This window comes from Myotis myotis, unplaced genomic scaffold, assembly GCF_014108235.1.
Source record: "Myotis myotis isolate mMyoMyo1 unplaced genomic scaffold, mMyoMyo1.p scaffold_m19_p_4, whole genome shotgun sequence".
In the NCBI taxonomy this organism is placed as follows: domain Eukaryota; kingdom Metazoa; phylum Chordata; class Mammalia; order Chiroptera; family Vespertilionidae; genus Myotis; species Myotis myotis.
In genome coordinates, this window is record NW_023416346.1 from 95,699,589 (window position 1) to 95,716,686 (window position 17,098).

Sequence of the window (17,098 nt, forward strand, 5' to 3'; positions counted from 1 at the left end):
CTCAGCAGCCTGACAGCCGGGACTCTCATTCACCTGCATCTCAGACCGTGACAGTAGAGAGGTGGGACGATGTCTAAAGAACAACTGTTGATACAAAGTAGCTCTGCAGCCGAAAGATGCCAGCGTTATTGACATAAAATGTCTGCAGAGCAGCGTGCATCTGATCTTGAAAGAAGGCAGCAAATGCGACAGGATGTATCTGAACACCAGCTACTGGAAAAACGTCGCTCTGATGCCAAAAAACACCAGCATTATCGACAGAATATGTCTAAAGACCAACATGCCTTTGAAGGTGAAAGAAGGCGGTGGCGACAACAGAATATGTCTAGAGAACAGTCATCAACAAGTACCACCAATACGGGTAGGAACTGCCTTCTCAGCAAAAATGGAGTACATGAGGATGCAATTCTCAAACATATTTGTGGTGGAATGACTGTTCAATGTGAATTTTGCCTATCACTAAATTTCTCTGATGAAAAATCATCCGATGGGAAATTTGCTTGATGTTGTAGCAAAGGGAAAGTCTGTCCAAATGATATACATTTTCCAGATTACCCGGCATATTTAAAAAGATTAATGACAAACGAAGATTCTGACAGTAAAAATTTCATGGAAAATATTCGTTCCATAAGTAGTTCTTTTGCTTTTGCTTCCATGGGTGCAAATATTGCATCACCATTAGGATATGGGCCATACTGTTTTAGAATACACGGACAAGTTTATCACCGTACTAGAACTTGACATCCTTTGGATGGTGTTTCTCGGAAATTTGCTCAACTCTATATTTTGGAGACAGGCAAAGCTACAAGTAAAAGATTAGCAATGCCAGAAAACCAGGGCTACTCAGAAAGACTCATGATCAACATCAACAACCTCATGCATGACATAAATGAATTAATAAAAACGTACAAGATGCTACATGAGGTAGAAAAGGAGGCCCAATCTGAAGTAGCAGCAAAAGGTACTGCTCCCACAGAAGTAACAATGGTGATTAAATACGATCGTAACAGTGATCCGGGTAGATCTAATTCTCTCTGTGTAACCGAGGTTGCTGTCATATTCAGAAAGGAAGATGGAGAACCTCCTTTTGAAAGGGACTTGCTCATTCATTGTAAACCAGATCCCAATAATCCAAATGCCACTAAAATGAAACAAATCAATATCCTGTTTCCTACATTAGATGCAATGACATATCCTATTCTTTTCCCACATGGTCAAAAAGGCTGGGGAACAGATATTGCATTAGAGACAACAGTGTAATTGACAATAATACTAGACAAAATGTAAGGACACGAGTCACACAAATGCAGTATTATGGATTTCATCTCTCTGTGCAGGACACATTAATCCTATTTTAAATGCAGGAATATTAACTCAACAGTTGATCGTGGATTCGTATTCAAAAATGGAGGCAAATCGGATAAATTTCATCAAAGCAAACCAATCTAAGTTGAGAGTTGAAAAATATAGTGGTTTGATGGATTATCTCAAATCTAGATCTGAAAATGACAATGTGTCAATTGGTAAAATGATAACACTTCCATCATCTTCTGAGGGTAGTCCCAGAAATACGCAGCAGCGATATCAGGATGCTATGACAATTGTAACAAAGTATGGCAAGCCCGATGTATTCGTAACCATGACATGCAATCCCAAATGGGCAGATATTGCAAACAATTTACAACACTGGCAAAAAGTTGAAAACAGATCTGACTTGGTAGCCAGAGTTTTTAATATTAAGCTGAATGCTCTTTTAAATGGTATCTGTAAATTCCATTTATTTGGCAAGGTAATAGCTAAAATTCATGTCACTGAATTTCAGAAACGCCGAGTGTCTCACGCTCACATATTATTGATATTAGATCGTGAGTCCAAATTATGTTCCTCTAATTAATTCCCTTTCAATGTGCATGAATTTCGTGCACCAGGCTACTAGTTCATTTATAATTGTGAGATGAGAGACTGCAGATGATTTTAAGTAAAAAGGCAGATTGGGAGAGCAAAGGAAGATATAACAGGAGCTTCCCATTTCCTTAAATTAAACTATAAACATTCCTTTAGTATTCTTAGAAAAATATTCTTTAAATGTAATTGGAAGTTGAATGCTGATAACAAACTGCATTTATGGAATAACAAGAGAGAAAAAAAACAAGGAGGGAAATTTTATAGTTTAATTTTTACTATTTCCCTGATTTCTTAGAGAAGACAGAGGCTATGGTTAGGCTGCCATCTATCTATTCGAAGGAGGTACTACTGAAGAGAGAAATGTTTATCAAGGAATCACCAATTAAGTTCATCTGCACGCCTAAGACCAGCCAAGCATGTTTGAGTACAGGATGATTCACCTAATTAACACCTATATATCTCTCTGCAGTTCATAGTCAACAGCTTTGTTCATGACTTCCAAATGCCAACTATTTACAGCTATTTACACTGTTTTGTCTTTAAATATTTGATATTTCAAATATTCAGATATTTGGTCCCAGCTTTAGATCAGACATCCAGTGAGGCTGTACCAGGAGAATATGGAGCCTCAATACTAATTCTTTAAATATAGGTAACAGGTAAAGACAACTCAAGCCTTTGGGAGTTCAGTCAAAACCTTCACTGTGTGTATACTCATGCACAAGAGAAAAAAAGTAAAAGAGGTGACACAAACTGTACACGACACAGAGGAAACCTAGACAATTATAAATTTTTAAGAGTTACAAAGGAAAAAGACTAAACCATTAAAAATAATTTCACTATATAAAATCAATTATAGCCGAAACCGGTTTGGCTCAGTGGATAGAGCGTCGGCCTGCGGACTGAAAGGTCCCAGGTTCGATTCCGGTCAAGGGCATGTACCTGGGTTGCGGGCATATCCCCAGTAGGAGATGTGCAGGAGGCAGCTGATCGATTCTCTCTCATCGATGTTTCTAACTCTCTATCTCTCTCCCTTCCTCTCTGTAAAAAATCAATAAAATATATTTAAAAAAAAAAATCAATTATAATGATACTTGATTCCTTGAAATTCTTCCAGTTATTTATACATAGTTAAGAGAAATTACCATGATGGTTTTAAGATTGAATGTATCTAGGTCAGAATCCAACTTCTACCAATCACTTATAAAAATAAAGATATAAACAACATTGCAAGGCTGCTCAAGAAGTAAGCTAACATATGGAGTAAAAGTAATACAGAGTTTACATTTATACATGTAAATAAACATTACTTTTTCTTTCCTATGAAATACAAGAGAGAGCACAAGGCTTGCTTTTTTTTTTAATGAGTTATCAGATATTTATTATTATTATGTGTTCCATGATTATTCTGCATGCTTACCAATTGAGAAAAGATATGCCTCTGGCCAACAAGAGAGGATGATTAATAATTGAAAAAAAGTACTGACATGATAATGACATATTTCTAAACAATGTTCAATGATAAAGACAACATTCATTAGACTTACTTTCTTCCGTCTTTATAGAAACCGAGGGATTGTTTCCTGTTTCATCCACATTTCCTTCACCACCTCCTCGAGATCTTGAATTCCACACTTTAATGACTTCAACATCATTGTCACTGCCACTTCCACTTGAGCTACTATCTTTTTTCCCCTTTTTCCCTTTTGTTTTCTTCTTTCTGAAAAAGAACAAATTCAAACAAATAGAAAAGTATAGTAAACATATAAGTGCCAATTATGAGAACAATTAATAAATAGGGAGTTTTAATGTGTCAACACAAGGCACAAAAGTATTCAATTTACTTTGCATAATCATCGGAGCTTAAACTCATGGAGGTTTCATCAGAATCTGAAGCTATAAATTCATCCATGCTGTCTTCATCAAAATATCCCTAGGGAAAAAAAGATGAATGTTTTAATAGTTTATTTCAACTTATATTGGAAATTATAATATTGTTCATTTATTTCTTAAGAATAAGTCAATTGTAATGAGATAAGGAAGAACTAAAGAACTATCACGAATTAGAAAAATAAAGGAGACATGACAGATATGACTATTAAATGCAATGTGAGGTCTTAGCTTGATCATAAAAAAGAAAAAGTGCAAAAACTAAGAAAATCCAATTGAATTCTGTTGTTCAATTAATAATACTCAATGTTAATTTCTTACTTTTGATCACTTTGCTATGATTATGAGAAATGTTAAGATTAACATTTAATATTCATGTTATAATCATAATGCATTCAAACAGAAATTAACTAGAAATAAAATACATGATTATACCACAAATCAAAAGAAAATTCAAATATACAGTAAGTGTACATACATCAACCTTTTTCCTAAAGTTATTCTTCTTCCAACAGATACCTTTTAATAAATCTTAGGTTACTTGATTTACCTTATTTTCTTTGCTAATATAGTCCAGCTGTAAACACCAAGGATGAGTCCAGATTCTACTTAACATCTGAAAATCTTGGAAAAGTTTTGCACCTGCTTTTCCTCTTCCACCTTCACTGCTATTACCTACACCTGATCAAAAGAAAAATAGTTAATGTTAAGACATAAAAAGATCTATTTCAACCTAGGTGTTTCTAAAACAGAGGTTTTAACAATCTATTCTATGAACTCCTTTGGCAGTGCTTACAATAATGTTTTCAATTACATAAAATAAATAGAATTGAAAAAGAAATCCATTATATAGAAAATATAAAAATACTAAAAAAAGTGATATCGTAATATGTGTAATTTATTAATGCATTAAATAAAAAATATAGCAGCAAGTCTAATAATTACATGAAAATTTGAAGTATTGATAATGGTAAATAATTTTGAGATATCATTAATATACAGAAATATATGATTTATATTGGTAACAAAGTCAGTTATCAATACTACTATTGTGGTTTGCTGCATACCTTTGAAACTGGAAAAAAATGCTACACTTTTGTTGGAGGGTAGTGAAAATTAAAAAGGAATTTTTCTTATTCAGGTTCATATACCCCTAAATTCTATCCACTGGACCCTAGATTACAAACTCTTGTTTTATTGTTATTTTTTAATAATAATTTCATTTTTCAATTGCAGTGAACATATAATAGTATTAGTTTCAGGTGTACAACATAGTTATTAAACATTTACATAACTTACTAAGTGATTTACATAACTTACCCTGATAAGTCTAGTACCTATCTGACAACATACACAATTACTACAATATTATTGACTCTATTTCCTATTATGTATTTACATCCCTGTGATGATTTTTATAACTGGCAATTTCTACATCTTAATTCCTAAACCTTTTTCATCAATGCGCCCCCCCCAACCAACTCCCATCTGGCAACCATGAGTTTTTTCACTGAAAATATCATTCCATTTCTGTTTTGTTTGTTCACTTGTTTAGTTTTCTTTTAGATTCCACATAAGTAAAATCATATGGTATTCATCTTTCTCTATCCGACTTCTTTTACTTAGCATAATATCCTCTAGGTCCATCCATGCTGTCACAAATGGCAAGATTTCATTTTTTTATTACTAAGTAATTTTCCATGGTAGGTATGTATGTAGGTACATATGAATGTGTGTGTGTAAATATCTTCTTTCTCAATTCATCTATTGATTCCACACCTAGGATGTTTCCATATCATGGCTATTGTAAACAATGCTGCAATGAATATAGGGGTGCGTGTATACTTTCAAATTAGTAATTTTGTTTTCTTAAAAGAAATACCAGAAAGTGGAATTGCTGGATCATATAGTAGTTGTATTTTTAAATTTTGAGGACCCTGCATACTGTTTTCCATAGTTTCTGTACCAATTAATAATGCCACTGCCTGTCCAGCATGGCTCAGTGGTTGAGTATCGAACTATGAACCAGGAAGTCACAGTTCGATTCCCAGTCTGAGCACATGTGGTTGGCGGGCTTGATCACCACAGTGGAGTGTGCAGAAGGCAGCCAATCAATGATTCTTTCTTATCATTGATGTTTCTATCTCTCTCTCTCTCTCTCTCCCTTCCTCTCTGAAATCAATAAAAATATATATATTTTATAAAAACAATGCCACGAAAAGTGCACGTGTTCCCTTTTCTCCATATCCTTATATCACTTGCTGTTTATTGACTTTTTGATAAGATATATTTTTAAAGGTCTGAGGGGATAAGTGGTCTTTATTTGCATTTCCCTGATGCTTAGTGTTATCTTTTCATATGTCTGCTGGCAATTAAATTGCCTTAGGAGAAATGTCTATCCATGTCCTCTGCCCTTTTTTTTTTCTTAACCCTCACCGGAGGATTTTTTCCATTAATTCTTAGAGAAAGTAGAAGCAAGACAGAGAGAAACATCGATGTGAGACACATCGATTGGTTGCATCCCCCATATCCCCAATCAAGGCCAGAGATCAAGGCCGCAACCAAAGTACATGCCCTTGACTGGAATCGAATCCAGGACCTTTCAGTCAGCAGGCCAACACTTAATCCACTGAGCCAAACTGGCTAGGGCTCCTCTGCCCATTTTTAAATAGAACTGTTTGTTTTTTAAGTTGAGATGCATGAGTTCTTTATATATTTTGAATATTAAGGTCTTCTCCAATATATCAATAGTAAATCTCTTCTCCCATTCACTAGGCCAGTGGTCGGCAAACTGCGGCTCGCAAGCCACATGCAGCTCTTTAGCCCCTTGAGTGTGGCTCTTCCACAAAATACCAACTTCTGCATATTGGCCATGAAGTTTAAATCGCACTGTACGTGCACGCCTGCACGTGGTATTTTGTGGAAGAGCCACACTCAAGGGGCCAAAGAGCTGCATGTGGCTCGCAAGCCACAGTTTGCCAACCACTGCACTAGGCTATCTCTGCATTTTGCTGATAGCTTCCTTCTCCCTGTAGAAGCTTTTTAGTTTGATGTAGCGCCATTTGTTTATTTTTGCTTTTATTGACCTTCCCCAAGGAGACATACAGAAAAAGATACTGATTGCTAAGACAAATTTCAGAGAACTCAGTGCTTATGTTTTCTTCTAGGAGTTTTAAGGTTTCAGATGTTACATTTAAGACTTTAATTAATTTTGACTTCATTTTTGTACTGGAGGTCCAGTGCACGAAATTCGTGCACAGGGGTGGGGGGGGGGTGTCCCTGAGCCCGGCCTGCACCCTCTCCAATCTGGGACCCCCAACTGCCTTCCCCTGCAGGCCCGGTCACCCCTAACTGCCCTGCCCTGCAGGCTTGGTCGCCCCTAACTGCCCTCCCCTGCCAGCCTGATCTCGCCCACAACTGCCTTCCCCTGCTGGCCTGTTTGCCCCCAACTGCCCTCCCCTGCCGGCCATCTTGTGGTGGCTATCTTGTGACAATGTCACGGTGGCCATCTTGTGACAATGTCCCACGATGCCACCTAGGCTTTTATTATATAGGATATGGTTTAATTTGTCCAGTTTCATTTTTTGGCATGGATCTGGTCCCGTTTTCCCAACTATGCTTTTACAGAGACTATCATTTCCCCATTGTGTAATCTCTCATTTGTCATACATCAATTCACCAAGGAAAACACACAGAAATCTCTCACATTTCTGCACACTAATAGCCAATGATCAAAAAGAGAAATTAAGAAAAGGATGCCATATGTAATTGTATCAAAAAGAACAAACTAACTAGGAATAAATTTATTCAGTGAGGTGAAAAACATATACTCTGAAAACTCTAAGACATTGAAAAAAATAAATTAAAGAGGGACACAAATAAATGGAAGGAAATAGTGTTCATGTATTGGAAACATCAATATTAAAATGTATATACTACCCAAAGCAATCTAATGACTCAATGCAATCACTACCTAATTCCAATGATATTGTTTCCAGAACTAGAAGAAAACCTAAAATTTACATAAAATCACAGAAGACCCCAAACAGAAAGCAATCGTGTGGTGTGTTTTATTTTAATTTTAAAATTTTAGTTCTGTTTACTGGGATGACATTGACTTTAAAAATTTTTTTAACTGTTCAAAGTATCACATATGTCTCCTTTTTATCTGCATTGACCTTATCCAGCCCACACCTGACCCCTGTCCCAGGCCTTCATCATACTATAGTTTGTATCCATGGATTATGCACATATGCATCCCAGTTCTTAAGTTAATCTCTTCTGACCCACCCCATCTTCCCTCTTAGATTCCACAGTGTGTTCCATGCTCCTATGTCTCTGGATCTATTTTGTTCAACTGTTTATTTTGTTCATTAGATTCCACATATAAATGCAATCATGTGACACTTGTCTTTCTCTGACTGGCTTATTTCAATTGGCATAATACTCCCCAGATCCCTCCATACTGTCTCAAAAGGTAAGAGGTCCTTTTTTACTGCTGCATTGTACTCCATGGTGTAAATGTAGATCTTTTTTTATCCATTCATCTGCTGATAAGCACTTGGACTGATTCTAGATCTTAGTTATTGTAAATTGCTCTGCTATGAACATAGGGATACATATATTCTATTTGATTGGTATTTGAGGATTCCTAGGATATATTCCAAGAAGTGGGATCACTGGGTCAAATGGCAGTTCCATATTTGATTTTTTTAGGAACCTGCATATTGTTTTCCATAATGGCTACACCAGTCTGCATTCCCACCAGCAGTGTACTAGGGTTCCCTTTTCTCCATATCCTCACCAGCACTTGTCATTTGTAGATTTCTTAATGGTAGCCATTCTAAAAGGTGTGAGGTAATAACCTATTGTCATTTTTATTTGCATTTCTTTGACTTTGAACATTTTTTTGTATTTCTCTTGTCCATCTGTATGTCCACTTTGCATAAGTGTCTATTTAGGTACTTTGCCCATTTTTTAATTGGATTGTTTGTCTTCCTTTTATTACTTTGTATGAGCTTCTAATATATCTTGGATATTAACACTTTATCAGATGTATCACTGCCAAATATGATCACCCATACAATGGGCTTTTTATTATGTTGAGGTATGATTACTTTATTCCCACTTTGCAGAGAGTTTTAATCAAAAAGGAGTGCTGGATTTTGTTCAATGATTTTTCTGCATCTTTTGATATGATCATGTGATTTTTATCTTTCAATTTGTTTATGTGATGTATCATATTTATTGATTTGTGAATACTGTACAAGCCTTGCATTGCTTGAATGACTCCCACTGGGTCATGGTGTATGACCGTTGTAATATACTGCTGGATCCAATTTACTAATATTTTGTTGAGGATTTTAGCATCTATGTTCATCAAGGATATTAACCTATAATTCTCTTTCTTTGTAGTGTCTTTACCTGGCTTTGGAATGAGGATCATGCTGGCCTCATAAAAAGAGCTTGGAAGTGTTCCTTGCTCTTGGATTTTATGAAAAGTTTTAGGATATGTATTAGTTCTTCTTTGAATGTTTGGTAATACTCCCCTGGAGAAGCCGTCCAGACCAGGGCTTTTGTTTACTGGGTTGTTGTTTTTTAAATAACTGCTTCAATTTCAGTTGTTATTGGCCTATTCAGGTTTTCTGATTCTTTTTTATTCATTTTTAGAAGATTGTATTTTTCTAGAAATTTGTCCATATTACCCATGTTGTCCAACTTGTTAACATAGAGTTTGTTCACAGTATTTTCTTACAGTCCTTTATATTTCTTTGGGGTCAATTGTTACTTCATTGATTTCACTTCTGATTTTATTAATTTGGGTCCTCTCCCTTTGTTTCATGATGAATCTGCCTAAAGGTTCATCATCTTGTTTATCTTTTCAAAGAACCAGCTCTTGGTTTCATTGATTTTTTTTTTTGCATTGTTTTTTTTAGTCCCTATGTCATTTATTTCCACTGTAATCTTTACTATTTATTTCCTTTTACTTACTTGGGGCTTTTCTTGTTGTTCTCTATTTCTTTAAGTTGTAAGGTTAGATAGTTTATTAATAATTTTTCTTATTTTCTGAGGCAGACCTGTAGCACTAAGGCCTTCCCTCTCAGGAACGCTTTTGCTGTGTCCAAGAGATCGTGGGTTGTTGTCATTATTTCTTCAAATCGGTTTTTAGTATCTTGCTCTCTCTCTTCTACTGGCACCCCCATAATGCAAATATTGGTATGCTTGAAGTTGTCCCAGAGGCTCCTTACACTAGCTTCATATTTTTGGAGTCTTTTTCCTTTTTGCTCTTCTGGTTGGGTGTTTTTTGCTTTCTCATATTTTAAGTTGTTGATTTGATTCCCAGAATCCTCTACTCTACTGTTCAATCCTTGTATATTATTCTTTGTCAGTCAGTGTTTGCTTAATTTCTGACTGGTCATTTTCCATTTTTGGGGCATTCTAACAAAGATCCTTAAAAGTCTCAGTAAGTCCTTGGACGTCACAAGAAGATTCTTGAGTAACCTTGTAACTGTGGTTTTGAATTCTATATCCAGTAGTTTGCTTTCTTCCATTTCTTTCATTTCCTCATTTGGCTACATCCCTGTGTTTGTTTATATGCATTGGGTAGAGCTGCTATGTCTCCTTTAGTAGAGTGGACTTGTGTAGTAGGTGTCCTATAGAGCCCAGTGGCTTAGCCTACCCAGTCACCTGAGCTGGGCACTCTAGGTGTGCCCCTTTGTGGGCTCTTTACACAGTCTTATTGTAGTTGAGACTTGAATGGCGTTGGTGTCCCTGGGAGGAACTGACCTCCAGGCCAATTGGCTGTGGGGACTAGCTGCTACTACAGTGGGAGAGCTGCTATGCAGGACAACCCTATGGAGCAGGACTTGCTTCAGTGGGACTTTGGTCCTCACTGAGTCTGTCCCATGAGTGTGTAGCTTATGATGTGTAGAGTTGTAATTTCGTATGATCTGACACTGACCATTGGGTGCACTGGCTCTTGGGTCTTCAGGGGCTACAGAGAGATCTGCAGATTTGTCCTGTTTGGAAGTGCCCACGTGAGGCCAAGCTGTAAAGCAAGGCAGGCTGGTGCTGGCGCCAGGTCTTGGGCCTTTTATTAATAGGTTTGGGGCTCCCTGACCCAGCTGTAGCTTGTTTGAGGAAGTTTAGCAAGGTCTGAAGCCTGAACAATGACAGGCCACCCATATGCAGAAGCCACTGCACATAGGTTGGAAGGAGCTGCAAATTAGACAGGGCAGGGTCTCAGGGAATCACCAGTACAGAGCAAAGAGAAATGGCTGCCAGTCATCCCTGCCACAGGTGAGGTTGCAGCATAGGAATAATGACGCCTGCGAGCACCTTCGACTGGGAGATATCCACCCCCGAGTTCCTGCCCCAATGCCAGGCAATCCAGTTCCTCCTTGTATGTGTCTGTGTTCCCCAGAGCCTCACCCTGCCACTGGAGCTCAGAGGAAGCAGGACCTTGTAAGTTCAGTTTGTGTGCTCGGTCTTTGAGAGGATCAACTGTGTCTCCAGCATCCTCTGTGTCACTGAGCCCCAATCCCCACTGGTTTTTGCAGCCCATAATTACAGGTACTACTTTTCCCAGCTCTGGGAGCCTGGGCTGGGGGTCTAATGTGAGGCTGGGACCCCTTGCTCCTCACAGGGAGCCTCTGCAGAGACAATCTCCCTACCAATTACAAAAACGGTACATTTGAGTTTCAGTCCAACCCGTTTCATGCCTCTGCCCCTCCTACCAGTTTCAATGTGCTTTCTTCTTTACTTCTCTAGTTGTAGGACTTCCATTCAGCCAGCTTTCAGGCCATTATGGATGATGGGTGTTCTGTATTTTAGTTGTAATTTTGATGTGGTTGTGGCAGACGGCGAGAACAAGCAGTTACCTATGCCACCATCTTTGTTCTCTGCCTGCTATCATTTCAAAATTCTTGAAATGTAGGACTTGTTTTGTTTCCTAACATGGGATGCAGTCTATCTTTGAGAATGACCCATATGTATTTGATAAGAATGTATATTCTGCAGCCTTGGGGTGCAATGTTCGGTAAATGTCAATTAAATCCATCTGATTCAGTGTGTCATTTAGTTAGAGTCACTGTTTCCTCATTTATTTTCAGTCTGGAAGATCTGTGCAGTAAAATCAGTGGTGTTAAAGTCTCCTAATATGACTGTATTGCTGTAGATCTCTCCCTTAAAGTCCTCCAGAATTTGTACTATATATTTCAGTGCTCCGATATTGGGTGCATATATGTTTACCAGGGTTATATCTATCTCTTTAGTGTGACCTTTATTGTCTCTTGTTATGGCCTTCATTTTGAAGTCTCTTTTGTCAGATATGAGTATTGCTATCCCAGATTTCCATTTCCATTTGAAGGGAAAATTTTTTCCCATCCCTTCACTTTCACCCTGTGTGAGTGTTTTGTTCTGAGGTGGGTCTCTTGAAGACATCATATATTTGGGTCATATTTTTCTATCCATTCAGTTACTCTATGTCTCTTGATTGGAGTATTTAATCCATATACATTTAAGGTTATTATTGATAGGTATTTATTGCCATTTTAATTCTTTATGCCTATGTTTATCTCTATATATTTATTATTATTACAGCAGTCCTTTTAGCTTCCCCCCCCACACACACACACACACACACATGCTGTTTCTTAGTGATAAACTCCTTTAACCTTTTCTTGTCTGGGAAGCTCTTTAGTTCACAATCTATTTTTGAATGATAGCCTTACTGGTTAAAGTTTGTTTTCAGATCCTTGGTTTTCATTACCTTGAATATTTCATGCCATTCTCTTCTGGCTGTAGAGTTTCTGGTTAAAAATCAGCTAACAGACCTTTGGGAGCTCCTTTGTGGGTAACAAATTGTTGTTGTTTTTTCTTACTGCCTTTCAGATTCTCTGTCTTTAATTTTTGGCATTTTAATTATGACATGTCTGGGTGTGGGCCTGTTTAGGTTCTTCTTGCTTGGGACTCTCTGTGCCTCATGAACTTGTGTGACTTTTTCCTTCACCGAGGTAGAGACATTTTTTTGCTATTATTACTTCAAACAGATTCTCTATCCCTTCCTATTTCTTCCCCGTCTGGTACTCCTATGATGTGCATATTGTCATGTTTCATGGCCACAGCTCCCTTAACCTGTCCTCCTTTTTTTTTCAAATATATTTTATTGACCCTTTACAGAGAGGAAGTGAGAGGGATACAGAGCCAGAAACATCGATGAGAAACATCGATTCAGCTGCCTCTTGCACGCCCCCTACTGGGGATGTGCCCACAACCCAGGTACATGCCCTTGACCGGAATCGAACCTGGGACCCTTCAGTTGGCAGGCCGACGCTCTATCCGCTGAGCCAAACCGGTTAGGGCTATCCTCCTACTTTTTAATTGTTTTTTTTCTTTTTAGTTTCTCTGATTTTTTTTTCTACCCTCTCTTCTAATTCACTGATTCAATCCCCAGCTTCCCCTAATCTCCTATGCATTCCTTCTAATGTATTATTCATTTGTGCCATATCATTCTTCATTTCTGACAGGTCATTTTTCATCATTTCTATATATTTTCTCATGCTGTTGAGCATCCGCGTAATCATTATTCTAAATTCTATATCTGATTAATTTCTTATCTTCATTATATTTATCTCTTCTTCTGGAGAATTATCTTATTCTTTCACATGTGGCTTTTTTGTCTCCCCATTTTGGCTGCCTGTTTGGGTTTGTGTCTATATATTAGGTAGATCTGCTACAACTCCCAGTATCTGGTGCAGGACAGTGTCAGACACTGTTTGTGACTGGCCCTGAGTACCTTTTGAAGCTATCAGCAATCCACAGCTTTTGGCTCCCTCTTATGGGGCTGGTGCCTTCGGAAAGGACCAAGATATTTACCCAGGTGTGCTTTTCCTAGCTCTGGGCAAATAAGATTAGGCAAAGACGCAAAGCCTCCAGAGATCTGCCTCTACCTGCAGGCTGATTATCATTCTCATTCTTAAATTATCTCAGGCTATAGACCACAGCAAAGCATAGACTCCACTGGGTAGGAAGAGAGGTTTTCCAACAGAGTGGGGCAATTGCTTCCTTCACCACCACCCCCACCTGGATGGCTGTGAAAGATGTCCTCTGTAGTATGGGGGAATGACTCAACACAGGAAACCAGGCAGCTGCCTTCCAAGCTCTAAACCCAAAGCACCCCCCTCCAACCATGGAGTTTCCTCACACAGCACCATTCCACTCTACCCTCCTTCTGCTGGAGCCCAAGGTGATTGGCTGCACATGAAATTTTGTGTTTTGGCCCTTTAAGAAGGTGCCTGCATCTCCAGCTGTCTCTCCCTTGCAGACAGTAACCCAGCTGCTTTTCACAGCCAGAAGCTATGTGAGCACCTTTTTCAGTTCTGGTGCTCTGCGGTGGGGAGCCCTGCTTGGGGTTTAGACACCAAAATTCTCAGTGAGAAACCTCCACACCTGAGATATCCCTCCAGAACTTTAGCTGCTGCCTTTGGGAGCCCAGCCAGCCCTCTTTCACATTCGCATTTCCTACCAGTCTCTACACAGTCTCAACTTTCCATTCTTGGTTATCAGGTTTCTCTCCAGATAGTCTTCAGTGGATTATACAGGATAATTTTTCTGTATTTCAGTTGCAATTCCAGTTTGGTCCTTGGGTAGTGTCAGTGTAACTTCCACTTACTCTGCCACCATTTTGGGATGACATTGGTTAATAAAATTATATAGACTTGAAGTATATAAGTCTATAATACAACATCTGTATATTGCATTCTATTTAGTACCTAAAGTCAAATCTCCTTACATCACCATATATTTGACCCTTTTACGACTTCTCCCTCACCCCCCTTTCTCTCTGGTAATCACCACACTGTTATCTGTGCCTGTGAGTTTTTATTTGTCTTGCTTGTTCATTGTTTTCATTTTTACATCCCTCGAGTGAAATTATATGGTTCTTGACTTTCCTTCTGACTTATTTTACTTAGCATGATAGTCTCATGACCCATCTATATTGCCACAGATGGTATTATTTCAACTTTTCTTATGGCACATAGCATTCCATAATATATATGTATCACATATTCTCAGTTCAATCTTCTATTGAAGGACACTTTAGTTGTTTCCATATCTTGGCCAGCATAGATAATGCTGCAATGAACACATGGGTACATATATCTTCATGAATAAATGTGTTGAAATTTTTGGGGTGTATATCCAGAAGAGGAGTGACTTTGTCATGTCGTAACCTCTATTCTTAATTTTTTGAGGAACTGAAATACTGTTTTCCCTAGAGGCTATATCAGTTTACATTCCCACCAGAAGTGAATGAGGGTTCCTTTGTCTCCATACAATCTCCAACATTTTATATTACTTGTCTGGTTAATAATGGCCATTCTAACAGGTGTGAGGTCATATCTCATTGTACTTTTGATTTGCATTTCCCTAACAGCAAGTGAAGTTGAGCATCTTTCCACATATCTGTTGGAGTTTGTATGTCTTCTTCAAAGAAGTGTCTATTCAGGTTCTCAGCCCATTTTTAATTGAAATGTTCAGGATTTTTTTGACCTAGCCAGTGTTGCTCAGTTGGTTGAGGATGGACCTATGCACCAAGAAGTTGCCAGTTCAGTTTCCAGCTAGGGCACAAGCCCAGGTTATTGACTTGATCCCCAATAGGGGGCAGGCAAGTGGCAGCCAATTAATGTTTTTCTCTCATCAATGTTTCTCTCTCTCTCACCCTTCTCCCTCTCCCTTCCTATCTAAGAATCAATTAAAAACATATTTTTAAAAATTATATCATCTCAATAGATGCTAAAAAAACACTTGACATAAAACATCCATTTATAATTAAAACACTCAATAAAATGGGTATAGAAGGAAAGTACCTCAACATAATAAAGACCACATATGACAAACCCTTAGTCAATATCATACTCAATGGTGAAACACTCAAAACTTTTCTTCTAAGATCAGAAAAAAGACAAGAATGTCTATTTTCACTCTTATTCAACAGGCAAGAGAAAGAAAAAAATCAGCATCCAAGTGGGGAATAAAGAAGTAAAACTGTCACTTTTTGAAGACAATGTAATTCTTTATATAGAAAATTCTAAAGACACCAAAAATCTATTAGAAAGAATAAAAATACAGTAAAGTTGAGGACAGAAAATCAATGTTCAAAAATCTACTGTAGGGAAGTTCCAAGATGGCTACAGACAAGCGAGGAGCTGTGCCCACTTACAACCCCAAACCGGATGTACAGCTATATTACAGAACAATCAACCTAAAAAAAATTGAAAACTAGCTGACCTGAAATATTATAACCAAGGAGCACAGAAGAAGCTACACAGAGACTGGTAAGAAGTGCAAAGAAGAAGGGAGAGACCCCTCACACAGTTATGGTGACATATGAGAGGCTGAAGGAAGACCATGGCTGCAGAACTCCTGTTCCCTACAAGCCTGGGGTCTCAACCCCACAGAAGGCTTCCCAGCTCAAAACAACAGATATGGAAAGAGGATGCATGGCATATAGCAGTGGGAGTCTGTGGAAATTTGGTCCGCCTAGAACAGCCGTGGGCAAACTACGGCCCGCAGGCCAGATCCAGCCCGTTTGAAATGAATAAAACTAAAAAAAAAAAAAGACCGTACCCTTTTATGTAATGATGTTTACTTTGAATTTATATTAGTTCACACAAACACTCCATCCATGCTTTTGTTCCGGCCCTCTGGTCCAGTTTAAGAACCCATTGTGGCCCTCGAGTCAAAAAGTTTGCCCACCCCTGGACTAAACTGTGTGGCTTGGGAAAAAGGACCAGTCTCCCCAACCTCCACCCCACAGTGGACAACCCTATAACCCCCTATTGAGCTGTTCAGACACTCAACCTGTCCCTTCCTGGTGGGTTTGATGGCGCAGGAAAATTGGCCCTGTCCTGCTGGGTTTGGCAGCATGGCCCAGCTGAACTTTTAGCCCCGTCCTGCTGGGTTCACAACCCGAGTAGGGCAGACAATTTCAGCCCTGCACTAGTGAGAGCAGCCACATGGAAGTGCCACACAGGGCTGACTTTCAGTCCATATTCCTTGGTTTGGCAGTGGGGGGGGGGGGGGGGAAGGAGACAGGGAGCTGCAAAAATCTGGGATTTTTGGACTGTGTCTCATGGGGAGGCTTCTGTCTGGGAACCAGATGGGCAACTACTGGACCGTGTGGCTGCATTGTGGAGAGGCAAATCCAGGTTCCCTTGTGAGTTCAGCCCATGCTACACAAGGAAGGAGAAGTGCCTATGCCCATCCTAGAGTTTGTGGGAACCATGCCAAAAGGGAGACT

General features: G+C 38.6%; 1 protein-coding gene across 9 annotated transcripts in view; it reads right to left on the reverse strand.

Moving 5' to 3' along the window:
- The window catches only part of ATRX (ATRX chromatin remodeler), a 310,126-nt gene that overhangs the window by 97,847 nt on the left and 195,181 nt on the right, over positions 1-17,098 (reverse strand). For all 9 annotated transcript variants that reach the window (XM_036306108.1, XM_036306107.1, XM_036306101.1 and 6 more), the window contains 3 exons: positions 4,346-4,476; positions 3,750-3,838; positions 3,453-3,625 (listed from right to left, as the gene is read on the reverse strand). In XM_036306108.1, the coding sequence (XP_036162001.1) occupies positions 3,453-3,625; positions 3,750-3,838; positions 4,346-4,476 (393 nt within the window). The remainder of the gene's footprint in view (positions 1-3,452; positions 3,626-3,749; positions 3,839-4,345; positions 4,477-17,098) is intronic.